Source organism: Pararge aegeria, chromosome 4 (assembly GCF_905163445.1).
Source record: "Pararge aegeria chromosome 4, ilParAegt1.1, whole genome shotgun sequence".
Lineage (NCBI taxonomy): Eukaryota > Metazoa > Arthropoda > Insecta > Lepidoptera > Nymphalidae > Pararge > Pararge aegeria.
Window position 1 is genome coordinate 11,566,179 of NC_053183.1, and position 18,328 is coordinate 11,584,506.

Below are 18,328 nucleotides of genomic sequence, written 5' to 3' on the forward strand. Positions count from 1 at the left end.
CATCCTTAAAAACACATTTGAAAGCGCTTTAGTGAACTTTTCATTCCACGTAAATCTAAAACTCAAGCGTAATTTAACACTGTGAAAGCTCGTTTAATTCAAGTTTTAGGCGGACTCGAGTAAAAAATCATTATGGGAGTCAGCCACATGCTTTGTTATGATCCCTCTGCGTCGAATGAAGAGTTCACTAAGCGCGGTGCGGTCAGTAAGCGGCGGCAGCTCCAGAGTGGTGCATCAAGTGATGGTGGTGATAGGACTCCTGCGTGGGACACCACCACTCCGGAACCGCGTGAGGAACAGCGGGCGCAGGTTGTTGGAACTGGCTCCAGTGACCACCGAAGCCAAGTTTGTTGTCCATCATACCGTTACCCCCTATATTCGTGAGGTGGGGAGGTTGATTGTGGTGAGGTGGTGCTGGCAGACGCTCGTACGATTTCTGGTCTTGAGGATTAAGGTATTTATCGTTAAGGCTCTCTAGTTTATCTGTAATCGTCGGGTGGTGGTGAGGGTGTAGCGTTGTGGCTTGAGGAGGCGGTGGAGGAATGGGTGCTGGAGGGCTGGATGCTCCAGCTGTTACGCTGACGCTTCCAGCTGAGGAGGAATCGTCTCCATCGCTGTCGTACCGGGGGGAAGCATCGCCAGCTGCCCCGTGCACTTTCATATGCTTCCGCAAAGAAGATGGGTGCGTGTAAGACTTGTCGCAGCCGTGGACGCGGCAGTTGTAAGGCTTGTCCGATGTATGCACGTGCGAATGCTTTTTTCTGTCTGAAGAGTTGGCGAACCGGCGGTCGCAGCCCGCATATTCGCATTTGAACGGCTTTTCACCTGAAAATAAAATTATAAATTTTATTCACATGAATACAAACTAAAGCTTCGATCTATGCGGTGCTGCATGTGGTGCTGGCAGATCAGAATACATCCCTCCTCAGGATACGGCTAACGGAATATAACGGAGAACGGGCAGCAGTGTTTTCTGTGCTCCTAGTACCATCTAGATCACCAACGTCTCTGCAAAGCATGGAGATTGAAAGCAAAAACTCCCGTTGGGAGAGGCTTTTATTCCAACAGTTGACTTTTTTTAGCTATGATGATGATAATGATAGTTCCCAACTAGCTTCTCTAACTCAATTTATTTTGCGTCAAGTTCATTTAAAACTTAGCTTTTCCAACTTGGTATAGCGTAAATCTAGTTTGTATATAACTTAGCTTGATAAAATTGGTGTAGCATACGTTTCATAACTTCTCTTAGTTCTTACCTACAGCGCACACCTAGGTCTCTTATAACGGGGAGTTTGTTCAGTAGCTATTCGATTTGGTTAAACCATCTCCTTTCTTGCATCAACCTGCGGGGCACCGAAAGAATCTTGTTGAAATACTACCAACACGAAGTACGAACCAACGTACTTTGCTTCTTCCTTTCTGATACGCACCGCAAAGGTCTCGAATGCCCTCCCATCCTCCGTCATTCCCGATACCTATAATCTGGGTACCTTCAAATGAAGAGTTAATAGGCATCTTCTAGGCAAGCCCCCTATATTAGGCTGCATCATCACTTTGCATCAGGTGTGATTGCAGTCAAGCACTATCAATGAATCATTCAATCAAAAATACTTTATTGCACACAAGAAAAAAAATAAAAGCGAAAAAAGGCACAAGTCAATTAAATTATATATAGACATATTTAAGAAAACAAAAGCCTTCTCTAGCATAGTACGTTGCACCCTAGCAATAAGTACTATTACTGTTTTCCTTATGTTTTTCCTATTGTGTTGTGTTGCAATAAAGTTTTTCTGTTCTATTCTATAGTACGTAGTAGAACACCTCTGGTTCCCTTATAACTCTACTTCTCTAATTAGGTAGGTAGGCACCATCTGCGTTTATTATTGAGTTCATTTATAGTTTCTCTAATTTAGTCAGTGAACATCGAGGTCCTTTATAACTAACCTTCCCTAATTTAGTAAAGTGTCTCTTCTCTTCTTTGTCTATAAATCGGTACTCTTTAGGTACCGATTTATAGACAGAGAAGTAGACAAGTAGACACATCTAAGTAGTTCCTTTATAACTTAGCTTCCGTTACTTGGTACAGCGTCGTGGTCAAATCTAGTTCCTTTATAGTCTAGCGTTAACAATAAAAGGAATGACTACACATTAAAGCGACAACTCTACTAGAAAGCTACTTGCAACGTGTACAAAAGCGCGCTGGTAGAGTTCACGTTCCCATTCCAATTTAAATAAAAACATCGATGGAAGCGAACGCGAATGTCCAATCACGCAATAAATAACCAGATTTGCTCGTTGTTTATAGTTTACGAGTATAAATAAATATTCCGAACAATTGCGCGGGATACTTAACACGACAATAAATCATCTTTATAAGCGGACTTTGTCACACTGCCGTACAAAGCTGTGTCGCATCGGATTTCGTATTTTGGACTTTACTAGCTTTAGTTTAAGACATATTTTATGATACATTTTCGACTGGATTGTGACACGTTTGACAATAGCAGCTCCTTTAACCCTCCTTATGACGTGATGATTATGGTGAACCGCGTTAGTATTTTACGTATCCCTACCTATATTTATCATCAGGTGTGTTTATTCGGTTCGAAAGTGAGACATCAGGGGCAGATGCCATAGGTACAGATCCATTACTTTATGTTTTTCTGTAATAATGATGCCCCACTAGATGGTACATAGAAAATTGTAACCTATTAACAGAGCAACCTTTCGCAGGGCATGCAAACCTGAGGCGTATTTGTTAAGCCTCATGTGCCTAAATATACACCAAAAACCACGCTCTTCAGACCAGAATACAGCATTGCAACAATACTTTGCAGAAATAAACAAGTCGGTACTTCTTCGTCTAAGTACATTGCAATGACGCAATATTTGTAATAGATCAAACTGCATATTTAAATCAATATAGAAAGTGAAAATCTAATGTAAATTTGTAGAGTCTGTAACTTGGTAGAGTCGCTACAAACAGTCTCATCGTTTCGAACGTAGGTAGGCAGGTTATAAACATCATTGTGAAATAGCGTATGCAAAAAAAACGACCAATTTTATAATATCCACAGCTCTAAGCTCTTTTATTGTAGCAAATACCTCACGAGTTCACCGAAACGTGTGTGATGCGAGACCATTCAATAAAATCACTACCAGGAGTCTCTGGAGTGTCAGTATAGCGGGTACAGCCCACAACAATACACTTTTCTTTGTCGTGTTTACAAATAAACCTCTTCGGTAATCCCCCTTATTGTGTTTGAAACTTGAAGATCGCGTTGAAGAGCCACAGATGCTAATCTCAAGTGTCTGTTAACACAGCAATAATAGAGCTTTTTAGTACCTTTACCACAATTTTTGTTACTGTTCGGATGTTTATGAATGGAGGCATCACATTCTACGGCTTTGAATATTGATACTTCCCTTTTACTTACGTTGTTGATACAAATGTGTATTGTCATAATGCTTTGTAATTTTTCATGCAGCGTGAGTATATTATAAAATATATCCACCTATATTACCTATTTAAATGGGTCATTACGTACCGACGAATTGGTAGCAAGGCGACTAGACGGTAGTTTCTTGAGCGACCGGTAACTTAACACCCATTGGAATTCATAGAAATAAAACAATCGCCTGCGACTGAACTTGACAGTTCTCAACTAGGTTTCACTCGCATCTAGATAACGCCCCTAGTTATTATCCAATGTAAAGTTAAATGTAGAGTATGATTACTATAATGGTGCCGATTATGTGGTTCATCTCTAATCTAAAGTTGACAGTTCTTCAAGTAATGCTGTCTTTTACACTACGTATCCCCTGGAAAAGGATAGCGCTAGTTGATATCAATTTCATTTAGTTTTGAGTTATATGTACAAGAGAATTGGCATCATTGGGTGTAAAAAAAGATAAAGAATATAAGCTCTCTATAAAAATTTATAGCCAATCTAATGTAGGTACCTATTAAGAATGAATAATATGCGAATCGGGCTTAAATAATGCAACTTGTTAGACTCGAAATACAAGATAGGTGCATCGGTTACCTTTTGATATCAAAACACCAAACGCCGTTTAAAATTAAACGTATCATGAAATGGTCCGATCCCAAAATAAAAAATAAGAAATCCAGTGGTCTCATTTTGAATTGAACAAAATATTATGCCGGTCCCATGCACTAATGAGGATAATACAAGATAAAAGAGGCTAAAACATGTGTCGCCCACCTAATTACTAATCGAGCGTCTCATCTCCTTGTCACAGAAACGGATCGACGACAAATTCTATTAGTGTTTGATATGTTATCTCTGCGCACGCGCCGTTGACGTGTTATTCTCTTGACAATATGTAAATCTACCGTTAATAGTAGTCGCTACTCTAATGTATAGGTACTCTACTTTTTTAAATTTGTATTGTTATGTAAGCAGTACTTATTCGCATTTTTCTGTAATGTATATTTTAAAAATATACATACTTACATGACATAAATAAAATGTAAGTATTATTCTCATTTGTTTTCATATTTATTTACTAGTGATTATTTTAAAAACAAAAATAGATAATATCTATGAAAAAGTAATGGCACGAATACTGACACATATGGCGTCACGAAAAACGGCATGACATTATGCCGTCATACCCCTCCACACCAACTCTTTCGACTCACTGTGTTGATGTTTTACATTACATCTACCCGGCACTCAGAGCTTCGTGACCACCAACTTAAAAAAATATATATATGGCTTTTTAGATACCTACACAGTACCTTTCCAATTACGCAAATTATGTGAGTAGCAAAACATATATTAGAACTATAATCCCTACTAATATTATAAATGTCAATGTAAGTTTGTTTGTTACGCTTTCACGCAAAAACTACCTAACCGATCCTCATGAGACTTTGTACACATATTCTTGGAAGTATTAGAAGTAATAAAGGATACTTTTTATCCCGACATTAAGCTCTGCTTCTTTGGGAGAGGGGATGAGTGTTTGACGATTTTACACCATAACTCCGACAAATTATAACCGATTTAAATAATAGATAGATCTCCTCAGCGGACAGCAGCAAACCCCTCATTAAGGCGATCCTGAATACTTTTTTTTTTTGATCTACAACTAAATTTAATGCCACATCATAAAAACAAAATCAAACGCAGACGAAGTCGCGGGCAACAGCTAGTATATCTGAATAAATAATAGCTAGCTACAATAGAGTATGATTTTTCTTTTGTTTAAATATTTATGTAATGCATAAACATTGCTACTGAAAGTGGCACAAACTCTGGCTCATAATTGGAAGGAAGCGATTTCCATGATACAGGGAATCCTAGTATGGAAAATAACTATTAATTAACTATTCGAAAAATGTGTGTCAATATAACTACCTAATAAATAAATAACTGTGATCGTTACAGTTTTATACGTAGTTGTTAATAAATCAAATGAAGTTAATTATTATTAATATCATATGTACGATAATATATATTCTATATATTTTCCGTACGTTGGTACGTATTTTGAGGCAACGCCATATATATTTAATGATAAAATAAAAAACAGAGAGCAACATGAGTTGGGAATGCACGTCGTGAATTCGTTGCATGCCACGCCGGGACACGGGCTAGGGTCAGATGTTTATCTTAAACGCCTGTATCACCCACCAAAGACACTTTTTTGTAACGTTATTATCGATGTGAAATTTTATCTTTGCCTTATCCATGCTAATATTATAAATACGAACGTTTGTCTGTTTGTTACATATGCCCGGTTCAACCGTGGAATTGAGTTTGGTATCCGGGTACGCTACTAAATAGAACAAGAAGAAAAAACACTTTATTGCAGGTATAACAAACAGGAAAAGAAACAGTAAGGAGTATACATTAAATAATGTAGACATGCAAAGGCGACCTTATTGCAAGCAGTCTCTTACAGGCAACCTTTGATAATAAAATAGAAATATTATTTATTTCCCTGAAAATTGGCGTCGTCACTCGAACGGTATGTAAAGCCTTCGGACGACAACCTGTGCTAGAACCTTGGATCATGATGTGATCCATGGGCGTACCCATTGCAGGGGAGGGTAGCTGGAACCACGGAGAGAGGGACGCCACTATCAAGTTTCTGCCCCAGTTCGAACTTATCGTAGATCCGGGATTTCTAATTCTAGGCAGTATGTTTACCGTTATTAATATGTGATTTAAGACATGGTAGCTAGGCCACCGAATTAAATAAAATGTGATAAAAACTTTCGAATTTTCAGTTGGCACATCGCCTGGATGGAATTGCTGCTGTATTCGATTACCGGTCGCTTAAGTGCGCTCTGCTGTGAAAACAAGCTTTTTAGAAATAGCACTGCTCATGTGTAACACGACCCGTACGGCCTTTACACCCAAATTGTGTAAATGGCATTAGGTGTGTTTTGAGAAATAACAATTATAGGTTAGAACCGTTACTGGGTGTCAAGTTGCTTAAACTAATCTCGAGTTCATTCATCGTTCGTCCATCGCGAGGAATCTAAATCTATAATCTATCGTTATGTATGCAATTTTTAATCTTCGAATGGTTTTGAATAATCAGGACAGGAAAGTAGGTACTGGTGCACTCACTAGACATTCTTTAAGATTTTTAAAAGAAGATTGCTTTAGACGTTCAGCAGAAGGATGGAGCAGAGTTCTTTTAAAAAAAAAACGGACACTTTTATGCTTTACTAGAGGTATGTTGTATGGGCTAAAAAATGTTGTATCTTAATACATAACTGATCATTCCTATTGCGTGATATTGGTACTTACTTAGTTACATGGGCCACAAGAAAATAATGTACATTTTTATCTTATTGAATCATATATCAGAATGTAAGCGTAATAGGCATTGTTTAATCGGTTAATAGCTATTACCGTCGAAGCATATCCGGGCTAATTCAATCTCCAATAGACAGCCGGCTAATGAGAGGCCGATGACTGGCGGTTCGCCGACACAATCGTCTTTTCAACATGGACGCACACCATGTTCTGACTGACCTACAAAACTAATCGCATTTAATAATGGGCATCTAGTATATAAATGTCAGCACACACGGTCTGCATTGGAACTGCAAATTTTACAGTTTTGGAACGGTTGGCATAACTGCAATGACTGCCTTTTTCTGTATTATGAATTAGAACTGTACGACAACCATGTTGGCTGCATGGCTGGCTCTTATTACATAATTTAACTTTATTATGCAACAATACTGTTTACATTGATTTCATATGTTACTACTAAGTAATTATGTAATTTATGAGGAAAGTTTAATAATGAGCAGGACATATAAGCTAAAGCAAAACTATTCAATAAAAATAATATAATCGAACCTAATATACCTACCTATATTAGAAATACAAAAGTCCGTTTTGTTGATTCGTCCTTCGATCACGCAGCAAAAGAGAAAAAACAAAGGAGAGACAGACGTGGAAATAGCTAAGCCGAAGAATTATATTACATTTTTAAATGTATGAACCATTACAGGTTTGATCAAAATCACAAGGGATGAAAAGTATGGCTCTATCTTGGGTCCATGAATATTTTTTACAAACAATATACTTATTATCTTAGAAAAAAATTAACTAAATATAATCATTTTATTTATACTAGAAAATGGTACATGCAACATTTTAACATTATATTTTAAAGTGTCACATATTCTAACCATCCTCATTCCAATGCTAACTAATATTATGAATCTACATGTAAGTTTATTTGTTTGTTACGCTTTCACGCCTTCACTCATAACAAAAGGAAATGGGGTACCTTTCATGTAGAAAAAAAGGTACTTACATTCTCCGAGGGATAAAAAAAATCTACAGGGGAGTCTATATATACCTTGCTAAATTGGTCGATGCTGAAAGGTAATTGAAGATATTAATTTTGTAATGAGTTTGCTAAGTTGTACCTAATAAACGTTCAAAAAAATATAGACACTATATTGTTTCTTCTCTTACATTCTTAACAATTTTTCATTGTAAAGTCAAAAACTCCTTAGGATGCGTAGAGAGATATACACTGGAAGATCTTTTGGTGTGGAGTATAAAGATTCCAGAAATTATAAATTACATTCTAAAACTTGCCTGGTATTCGCCTATTACTTATAAAAAATTAAGCTTAATGATCAAATTTTTGCTTCAAAAGTTCTATCTATATCCTGGAATTCAGCCTGTTTCTATGCAATATTCGTATTTATAAACTTTATTCTTACTAAAACTACAGTACAAAGCTAACGTTTACATAATTGTCAATAAATGAACACTGATTGACGATATCGACAAATTCTCCGAAAGCAGATATTCACGCGCATATTTAAAAAGGCATTTCGTACTCTGTAAAATGATTTACGACCTCCTTTTATCCGAAACGTATTTCGAATTAGAAAGATATATTAATATCTTCATTTTTTCCACTTCCCAAAGAATATGGGCCCTTGTCCTGTGAACACAAAAAGAATACGGGGCCGAGCACATTCGGCGCCCAACGACCGTGTGACAAGGTGCTTTATGCGGACGATTATGAGCTGACCGAATAATGTTCCAATACCCGATAAATATCTGCCAACTCATACAAAAGCATCCCAATAAAAATATAATAGTAAATGTAGCAACAGCACGGACCACAAACTGCAAAGTCATATCTCGCCGGTAAATAAAAATTAAAAACTTACGGCGTGAGAGGAGGACTGATAGGTAGTGTTTAAAGACCACAAAATATTATATGTGATAAATTTTCAAACGCTAGCTTTGATAGATTAATTTTGATTTGTTTATGTACCTACTCGTAAAAATATATCCTATGGACATAAGAAACGCGTTTCATATGTTCTATGGACTGAAACTAGACTTGATAAAAATTAACGCGAAGCTTTTTTTTCGCCCCGTTCAGTTCGTTGAAATTGCACAAACACCTACCTAATACATGTTTAACGTGTCTAATATTTAATTATTAAGGTTTCAAAATATGAATAAATTTTTGATTTTATTTTATGTCTATACCTATTTATAAATTAATATATAACTTTTAAATTAACTCTGCATAGCGCTATGTTATTGTTGTTTACAGTAAGTGCTGTTCATGTACATATTAAAGGGGGTTATTTTTATGTTTGTTGTAATTTCGCTTATTCAATTAATAATGCAGTCCCAGACAAAATTTAAGATAACTCTGTTACTGTGTCTTCAGTAATTCTGAAATCGTAAAAAACACGACAAAGCGTTGCGTAACTATGTAATCGCGTAACATGTGTTTAACAATACAACTTATAACATGTTCTTACTTTAAATAATATATTCCGCCACGTTTATTGGGTTTTTAAAAGTTAAGCACGCATTTTTTTAGGTCAGAACTTTTTACGACTAGCAGAAAACTGATAGCAGCGTAAAATAAAAGTACTTACTTATAAAATATTCTATCTGCCGTAACTTCAAATAGGTTAGTTCGTCTTTTGAACCGGAATGATAAACTATCACATTTGCCCGTCTGGCAATGCTAGGAGTAAATTAAATTGCCGGCCATTGTTCTCGCGGAAACACTGAAAACACCATCTGTCTTGCTGTGATAGTATCAGCAGAAAATGCGCAGTAAAGATATTCCATCCGCCGATGTACGGAGAAATGTGAAAATCTAAGCTACTTTATTCGTACAATACAGTGGAAACTGTTCTTTTAAACAACTAAAGTACTCAAAAATGTAGAGTATTATGTTTTCAGGATATTTAAATTTGTGAGCTTTATACCACCATGAATTGTAAATGCCGGAAAAGTTAGATGTAGAATGATGGAACTGATGTGAGGTATCGTAAAAATCGTTAGACACTTACAGGATACCTTGTAAGTTACAAAATATATATTGGCTGTATGGCGGCATTTTTAAATGTGAAAATTCGTAGTTTCTTCAGTTTTTTGTTTTTTTAATTACGTGGCTACTTTTATTTTAGGATTACTATATTTGAATGTCTTCTGGCTTTGTCTAGTGGGAAGATCACCCTACTGAGAAAGATATGCTACCAAGTGATATAGCGCTCTAGTGTCGCGTAGAAGTCGATTACGGGTTTAATATACTGTCAGTACTTACCGGCCTAGAGTTGGGAAATTTCTTAAGTATCAACTCCCGTGACTCCAAAAATATAATCAACGATATAGAGCAATAACAAATCTTAGTTATTATCACTTACTTACTATAATAGTAGAGTGTGAAGAAACGTGGGGTAGGGGAGTCTATCTCTCTCATAAGTAAGAGGAGGCCTGATCCCATTAGAGGGATGTTTATATGCTGTATATGATGAAGACATTATTATATACTTAATAGGTTAGCACGTTCTCAGGCTACATGAGGCGGCTCTCGTCTCGTCTCAGAATGATAAGGCTATTTGAGGCTGTGCGGATGGGTAGACTTCATTCACCTTTTGGAACAATGGCGTGCACTTGATACATGCACAAAAGCTCTGCATACCCTAAAATTTTTGTATAACTCATTAATGCGAAGGATTGTTCCATTTTATGGCATCTGCCTTCTTTATGCATACCCTGGTCAAAAACTCTGTGCACGCCACTGTTTAGGAACATGAAGAACATGAAGAGCATGAAAAGCTCTCAGGCATGCAGGTTTCCTCACGATGTTTTCATTCACCGTTATATCAAGTTTTATTTTATTGCTTAAAACGCACATAACTCCAAAACGTTAGAGGTGCGTGCCGGCGATCGAACTCGTTCCCCTCCAAAGGGAAGCCGTGGCCTTACCTCTAGTGTATCGCAGTCTATCGCAGCTTCCCACTTGATATTGCAGTGGTATAAAAAAATTTAACACAAGGACTTCTATGGAGAATTAGCTAAAATAACCCAAGCACTAAGTACAAAAGAAACATTGTAGGTGTTCGTTCCGAAGCAAAAATTTCAAATTATCGAAACTTATCATATTTAGTTCCCAGAGAATGAATACGGTGCCATACACCTGCGTGCAACAGAATAAGTACAAAACGAGAGTCGAGCGGGCTCGCTCGTCAATCCGTCCGTCAAGAGTTTTGACAGCCCTAACCGGCATCATCGCCGGGATCCGAGCGATAAAAAATAACCAGAAATACATCATAAACAACATTTTTATTTTGGGGAAAAAACCATTGAAGATCATCTCTACCTAAAGAGAAACTAATACTTATAACATGTAGGCAGTAGGTGTGTTTAGAACACTGTTTTATTATTATAAAAATTTGATGCGTGAAAGAACCAAGAAATTCACTTACGTATATTTATATTTATGCAAATAAATAGAATTAAAGTTTATGTTTGTAATGAAAAAAATACTACTACTAAAACAAAAATAACCAAATATACATCATAAGCAACCTTTTTATTTTGGGGAAAAAAGCATTGAAGAACATCTCTACCTAAAGCGAAACTAATACTTATAACATGTAGGCAGTAGGTGTGTTTAGAACACTGTTTTATTATTATAAAAAGATGATGCGTGAAAGAACCAAGAAATTCACTTACGTATATTTATATTTATGCAAAGAAATAGAAAATTAAAGTGTATGTAGAAACAAATATAACCAAACGTACATCATAAGCTACCTTTTTATTTTAGGGGAAAAAAAAGCATTGAAGATCATCTCTCCCTAAAGCAAAAGTATCATCCAAATATTATAAGTTTTATGCTTTAATTTTATTATTATTGAAATACATTTTCTATATCTCGTGTCTATTACTGTAATTGTCTTACTAATGTATACTCTTGTACACTCACTGTATACTACTTTGTACGTTGCTGCGTGAAAGTTGAAACAAGAATCAATCAACAAATCCACTTACGTTTTTATTATTTATACAAATAAATTGAATTGAAGTGTATATTTGTAATGATAAATATTACTAAATGCTTAGGAAAGTATTAATGGTAAGTATCTACTAAAAACAAAAACGACTATTTTCTTCTTTTGGATGTCTGTTGGTCTGTTTGTTGTTCTTGTTGGAGTTGGCTGGACCGATTTAGAAGAGAATTTTACATTGGGAGTTACATAACTTTGTGTTTCGGAAATGTACGGGATTTTTAAAGAAGAGCTGTGCGAGATTCCTATGTTTCGAAGCTGAGGTTCATGTGCACAAACACACACTCGTTTGAATGCGGTTTTAAATCATAAGACTCACTTTAGATCGGTGATAGCCCAGTGGGTAGGACTTCAACTTCGCATTTCGGGGGGCGCGATTGAATCCCAGAACGCACCTCTAACTTTTTAAAGTTATGTGCGTTATAAGCAATTCAAATATCACTTGCTTCGACGGTGTAGGAAAACATCGTGTGGAGACCCGGCACTTACGAGTAGTATAACGTGTTCTTAGCATGCCTGCCTCTGTTTACAGCCGATAGTTTTCCACTTACTATCTGGTGGACCGTGGACCATCTGGTCGGTTCAACAATTATCACTATAAAAAATACCCTTTTTCAACTATATCTGTATTTGAAATACAGTTAGGTATACTTGAAAAAGGGTATTTTTATTTTTGTAGTTCTTAACCTAAAAAAGGAATGTATTTCGTATACCTATAATGAACTTCCGAATGAAACGCTTGTTTTTTTCTGTTAATAATAGAAACAGGCGTTTCAGTAACTGTTACGCCGTTGCTACGGGCTACGCACGGTACTAAAAAGCTTTCATTGGCTCGCTTTACTTTATATGAAAAGCTTGGCATGCTGACTGTGGAAAACGCCGCTAAAAAATCAGTACATCACTTTATTAACATCCCACAGTTTATTTTCTTATTGATTTATTTATGAAAAATAAAATAACTTAACCGCTGATGAATAAAACGATGATCACTGTCAAAGTATGAAAATGCATAACAGTGATCATGCCCACCTCAAAAACTTAAAATTTACTACTGTTCACTGGACATTTATCAAGAAATCTAAATAAACAGTACAAGTAACAAAGCATTTTTTTAATCAAGTACAACGTTAAATCCTACGAGCGCAACTTTTTTTTGCTGTAAAGCAATAGATTAAAAATCATCAAATCAATTTTATAATTCTGCAGTGTAACAACGGTTGTCCAATAAAACGGATGAGTTATGATTCTGTATCGTTTTGTAGTTAGAGGCTAACCATAGTTTTTGCAAATGTCAACACATTCCTAATTTACAAAAATATTTTTTTTTGAAAACTTCTTCTTTTTTAACTTAAGAGTTAAGCTCTTGTCAATGTAGCCTTTTCCAACCTTCTGTATCCATGGCCTCCTCTTTCACCAAAAAAATCCAGTCTATTACATCCTCTGCCTCTCTTCTTTCCCCTTAATTATATTCAAGATAAATACACCATATCTATCTACTAAAGATTAGTATATTTTAATCAATTTTTGTTATAAAATTAACTAATAAGTTTCAGAAAGAAGTTAACAGAACAAAGTAATTAATGTCATCCGAAAATTAATTAGTAAGTACTGAACTTAAATTTTGTGCTTTTGTATGGATCCGTTATCATTCTTCGTTGCCATCATACAGGTCTCCAAGTGTGGCAGCAATCATACAACACCTCAAATTGTGACATTGTTGTACAGTTTTATTGTTTTTGTTTCTTTGATTGCAATAATGTAAATGAATAAATAATTTAGGATCAGATATAACATTAGAATTTATTTAGTATGATCCGCGACATCAAGACAAATCCTAACTGTGTAATTTATATTTATATGGATTACTCTACCTAATTTAAAAAACAATAGTTCCTTATACTTAAGTGTCCCAGTATTAGTATGGAACACATGGTCATTATATTTATAAGCGGTGTCCACTCAACACCCACACGGGGTCAGGTTTCAGCCCCCGGGCGCATTTTTGGGACAAACTAATATTTCTAACGAATATTAATAATACATTTTGTTTTTATTTTTCATTTGTGTCTAATTCTGTAACATTATTACCAGGCGCGCCCACATTCTTGGCATTCTTATGACTTTATTTTGTGTTCGTGACTTTACTTGCCTCCCTTAGAGTTGTTAGTGTGGTCACGGTAGATCAGAATACAATAATGGTCACCACCGCTCGTCTTCCCGCGAATAAGAAAGTATAGTAGAGAACGGGCAGAAGCGTCACATACTGAACTCCTAACATCGACTACGATAATCAACTCGTCGGCCCAGATTACCGATATGGGGACCGTGCCTTTGGAAGTGGCCTTTAGTTCAGCAATGCACTGTTAAAGCCAACTGTGATGTTGATAAATGAATGTTCAGATTATTAGGGTTACAAATTTCCCGTTACAACCTTACTTAGCAATATTATAAATAAGGAACATTAAGTATGTGATAAACATGGTTTAAGCCCAAAAAATCTCCAGTACGAGTTATAATAAACTTAGGAATATGCTTTGTAAGAGATATAAAAAGCCTACCCTTATGTATTTATTACTCGTAATCGAGATTCTCTTCATTTTATATCATATGCATACCCTGTGCATACCCTCTATGCACGCCACTGGCACCTCCCTAATAGGAGGATTTACATCTCAGTCCCACCACGCTGCTTCAGTGTCGGTCTGTGGGCTTAAACCATGTTTATCACATACTTAATGTTCCTTATTTATAATATTGCTAAGTAAGGGTGTAACGGGTAATTTGTTTGTCATATTATGTAAGGAGCAGTGGCTGCTTATAGGGTATGCACAGGATATGCAGATGATATAATGGAGAAAATCTTTATTACAAGTTACAAAAAACTTAAGCATATGCATTGAACGAGTTATAAAAAGCCTACTCTCAAGTATTTATAACTTGTACTGGAGATTTTCTTCATTTTATATCATCAGCATACCATGTGCATACCCTCTATGCACGCCACTGGTAAGGAGGTATTTATATGTTAATCCGTTTCTTGGCTATTACCAAAATACTCAATAGATTTTATTAATGATTGTGTCTTTCTACTAATATTATAAATGCGAAAGTTTGTATGAATGGATGGATGGATGTTTGTTAATCTTTCACGCAAAAACTACTAAAACAATTTGACTGAATTTTGAAATGAATATAGATTGTACCCTGGATTAACGTATAGGCTGCTTTTTATCCCGCGAAACTGTACGGTTCCCGCAGGATTTATGAAAAACAAAAAACCGCGTCGAAATGCGCGAGCAATAGCTGATATTTTAATATAGGTTATCTAGAAATTAGCATATACTTAATGCCACATCCCTGTCATAAGCGCTTACATAGCGTTGTATGATCATAACATTGAATCATTTTTATGAAACCATTTAAAACTCGCTTTTCCTAAGATACCCAAAATCGTGTAGTGCAAAAAGAATCCAACTGTCCATTGTTCTCTTCTTATTGTCGTGTTAACATTTCGATTGTTATCCGGTGCTTGTCTCGGGGCCATCAACACTTTTTGGCGGTGTAAAATGTTGGGAATTTGTCTCAAAAACGTCATCGACACAGAACGTGTTACTGCGAAGGTGGCTGGTAGTGCTCTTTCGATACAAAATACGAATTCACTAGAAATATACTCTGGGTTTCCCTTTACGTTCTAATTTAATTTAAAATTAAGTATTAAGCAGATTCAACGGCATCGCCTTTTTTTTTCGCGTGTAGAACCGCCTCCATTCCCAATAATCTCTTCTTAGATCTTTTAGTTCTCCACTTAATGTTACAAATGTCGATATTACCACATTAATAAAATTACTAGGTTTCTCAGTATAGTTGATACTGAGAAATCTCTATGCAAAAAAATGCGTATGTCAGTATTCACTTAAATTTTTTTTAGCTCGCAATAGTAAAGATGTTTCTGAGTATCTAAACACTGTAATAATAGAGTAAAATGGATCTTATTTACTTAAAATTAGAGCTCAAAATCGTCTTCACTTAATTAGGCAGCTGCCCTAGCGAAGTTGGTAGGATTGATGACTATCAAACGAGTGTAGTAAGGTCCACTTTACTTTGACATGATAGCATTTCGATACTCGATTACAAAAATACGAGCGTGCAAATCTTAAACTAAAAGTAGTTGCTGCATGAAGGAACTATGTGGTCGGTTTGCTACACTATTAAAAGTACTAGTCTTAACTATAATTTCGTCGAAGCTTTAGATACGACCTATATGGGAATGGTTTTGCATTATGCAGAAAAGAACATCGACGCACTGATTTGTTCCATCCATCACCACCACGATACGACGATCGATAGATAAAGTAAACTGCCACGTCTTATAGTAGGTTCTTAGTTTCCCAATGTGTCTTTATGAAAAATGTTCTATATTGAAAATAATAGCCCCTTATACTTCGAATTAAAGTACTAAAATTATTCGAAGAACAACGAATAATACACACTTATTTATTGTTCTTATAAATTATTTAATTAGTTTAGGATTTATTATATATGTAAAAGGTAATATAGAATCAATTTATCACAAGTTTACTTTCTTTCATTCATCATTAGGTAAAATGAATTGTTACATTGACATCTGAAGTAAGACAGATAATCGTGTAAATATTCAACCGGTATTATCCTTAACATGTCAGGTGATAAGATTATGAAAGTCATTTAAAGAGTTTAGACCTTTTATTAATAGTTTTGATCGAGAATGTCGAAAATAAAACAGACAACCATACCTACAATCCCACATAATATTTTTAGTCCGTTCCTTTTAGGACGCTTAAAGCCATAATTTAAAGGACACTGCTTCCAAATGTTCCATAAACACAACATACTGATAGTAAACAAGGTGTTGCTAAAAAACCGATGAATGATGCAGCGAGACCTCCGTCGTCGCCCTACAAGACGAAAGAATTTCGCGCAGACTGCCAGCACAAAGAGAAAATCGTTTTTCTCGGCACATTTAAAACGGCTGATAGCTCATTTCGTTTAACAAGCCCTATTTGTTAACCAGCTTACTGATTTAAACCATTTAAAAATCGAATTCAAAATCTTTGCATAATGTGCCTATTTCATAAAAAAAACGAGATTAATTATAAAATTAATGATGACATACAAATCCGATTTAAGAAGTCCTTAGTAGAGTGTGGAATTTTGTATTCTCTACAAAAGACCTAGTTTAGGCGTATATCAACTTAGCGGATAACTTCATTCATAATTAATATTTATGTTTAGACTACGTATCTAGGTTCGATTCCGGAGTCGTGGTCAGGTAAATAATTATTAGGTAATAAAAATCTTTACTAAATTTAAATTTAACTTTCCTTTTCCAGCTGGAGCATTATGAAAATAGCAGCATAGAGACAACGTTAAGCTTTAGGTATCGGTAGGAATACTAACAATTTTATAATACTTATCTATCGAAGCCCCCCAACCTGCGTTGAAGCAGCGGTCTATAGTGACAAATTTTTTTTTTTATTATTTAAGCGAGTTTCTATTCTAATTAGGATACGTTTCTACGCTTTATGTATCGTAATTGAAATAGCTTAATTTATTTGTAGCAACGTAGCAGTAGATAATATCTGTAGGTAGGTAATAGGAATATTACAAAGATGCGTTTGTAGTCATAAAATATGAGCCACGGCAATAAAGTGTCAAAAGGGAGGATTGTAATAAGATAGAAGCGTACGAAGCGTAGGTAGAGACTGCGCTTGAAACTATTGTTGGAACACTGCAATTGCATACGTACAATTTATGATGTCCTGGTAGGAACACACGTCGTTATAAAATAGGGGAACGAATAGGACTGAATTTGTATTAAATTTAAAGAAAACCCTTCCTAAGACGCTCTTCCTAAAAAATTTATATTGGCAAATAAACGGATACCACTAAAGACACTAGGCGCAGGACCGACTGGCAGACAGCAGCAGAAATAAACTTGGTAATATACTTCCCCAGACGAGCTCTGTCACAAAAACTTATTGATATGTTTGACATATAAATAATGGTGTATTTTTAAAATTCATAAAACAATCAAGGTAGATGTTAGTTAGGTCACTATATAATAATATGTGTTACATGTATGTCTATTTTATAACATATACTATCATATAACAGTCGAGGTCAAGACGGGTACGCGTCCACTAAAGAAAAAATTATGTTATCTAACCTTTTGATTGATCCCCGAATTAAAGTCTTCTTTAGACTTTAATTCGCCTTGCGTATTTTTAATGGATATACTTAAATAACAAGTTTAAAACCTTATAAATAAAATATAAATCATAACAATTTTTTAAAGTACCGATTCAGTAATCAATAGTACTTAAACAGTTTAGGCTAAAGATATAGGTAGGTTTTATTGAATTTTTATTGCATTTATTTTAATAATTTTCCAGTTAGTATCTATCCTTTACCTGTTGCACTTCTGACGTAGAAGTTCAGACG

At 35.5% G+C, this 18,328-nt stretch overlaps 1 protein-coding gene across 1 annotated transcript in view; it reads right to left on the bottom strand.

Moving 5' to 3' along the window:
• Positions 1–202: 202 nt before the first annotated feature.
• The window catches only part of LOC120623364 (zinc finger protein ZIC 4), a 31,630-nt gene continuing 13,504 nt past the window's right edge, over positions 203–18,328 (bottom strand). The window contains exon 2 of the mRNA XM_039889346.1: positions 203–825. Within this exon, the coding sequence (XP_039745280.1) occupies positions 203–825 (623 nt within the window). The remainder of the gene's footprint in view (positions 826–18,328) is intronic.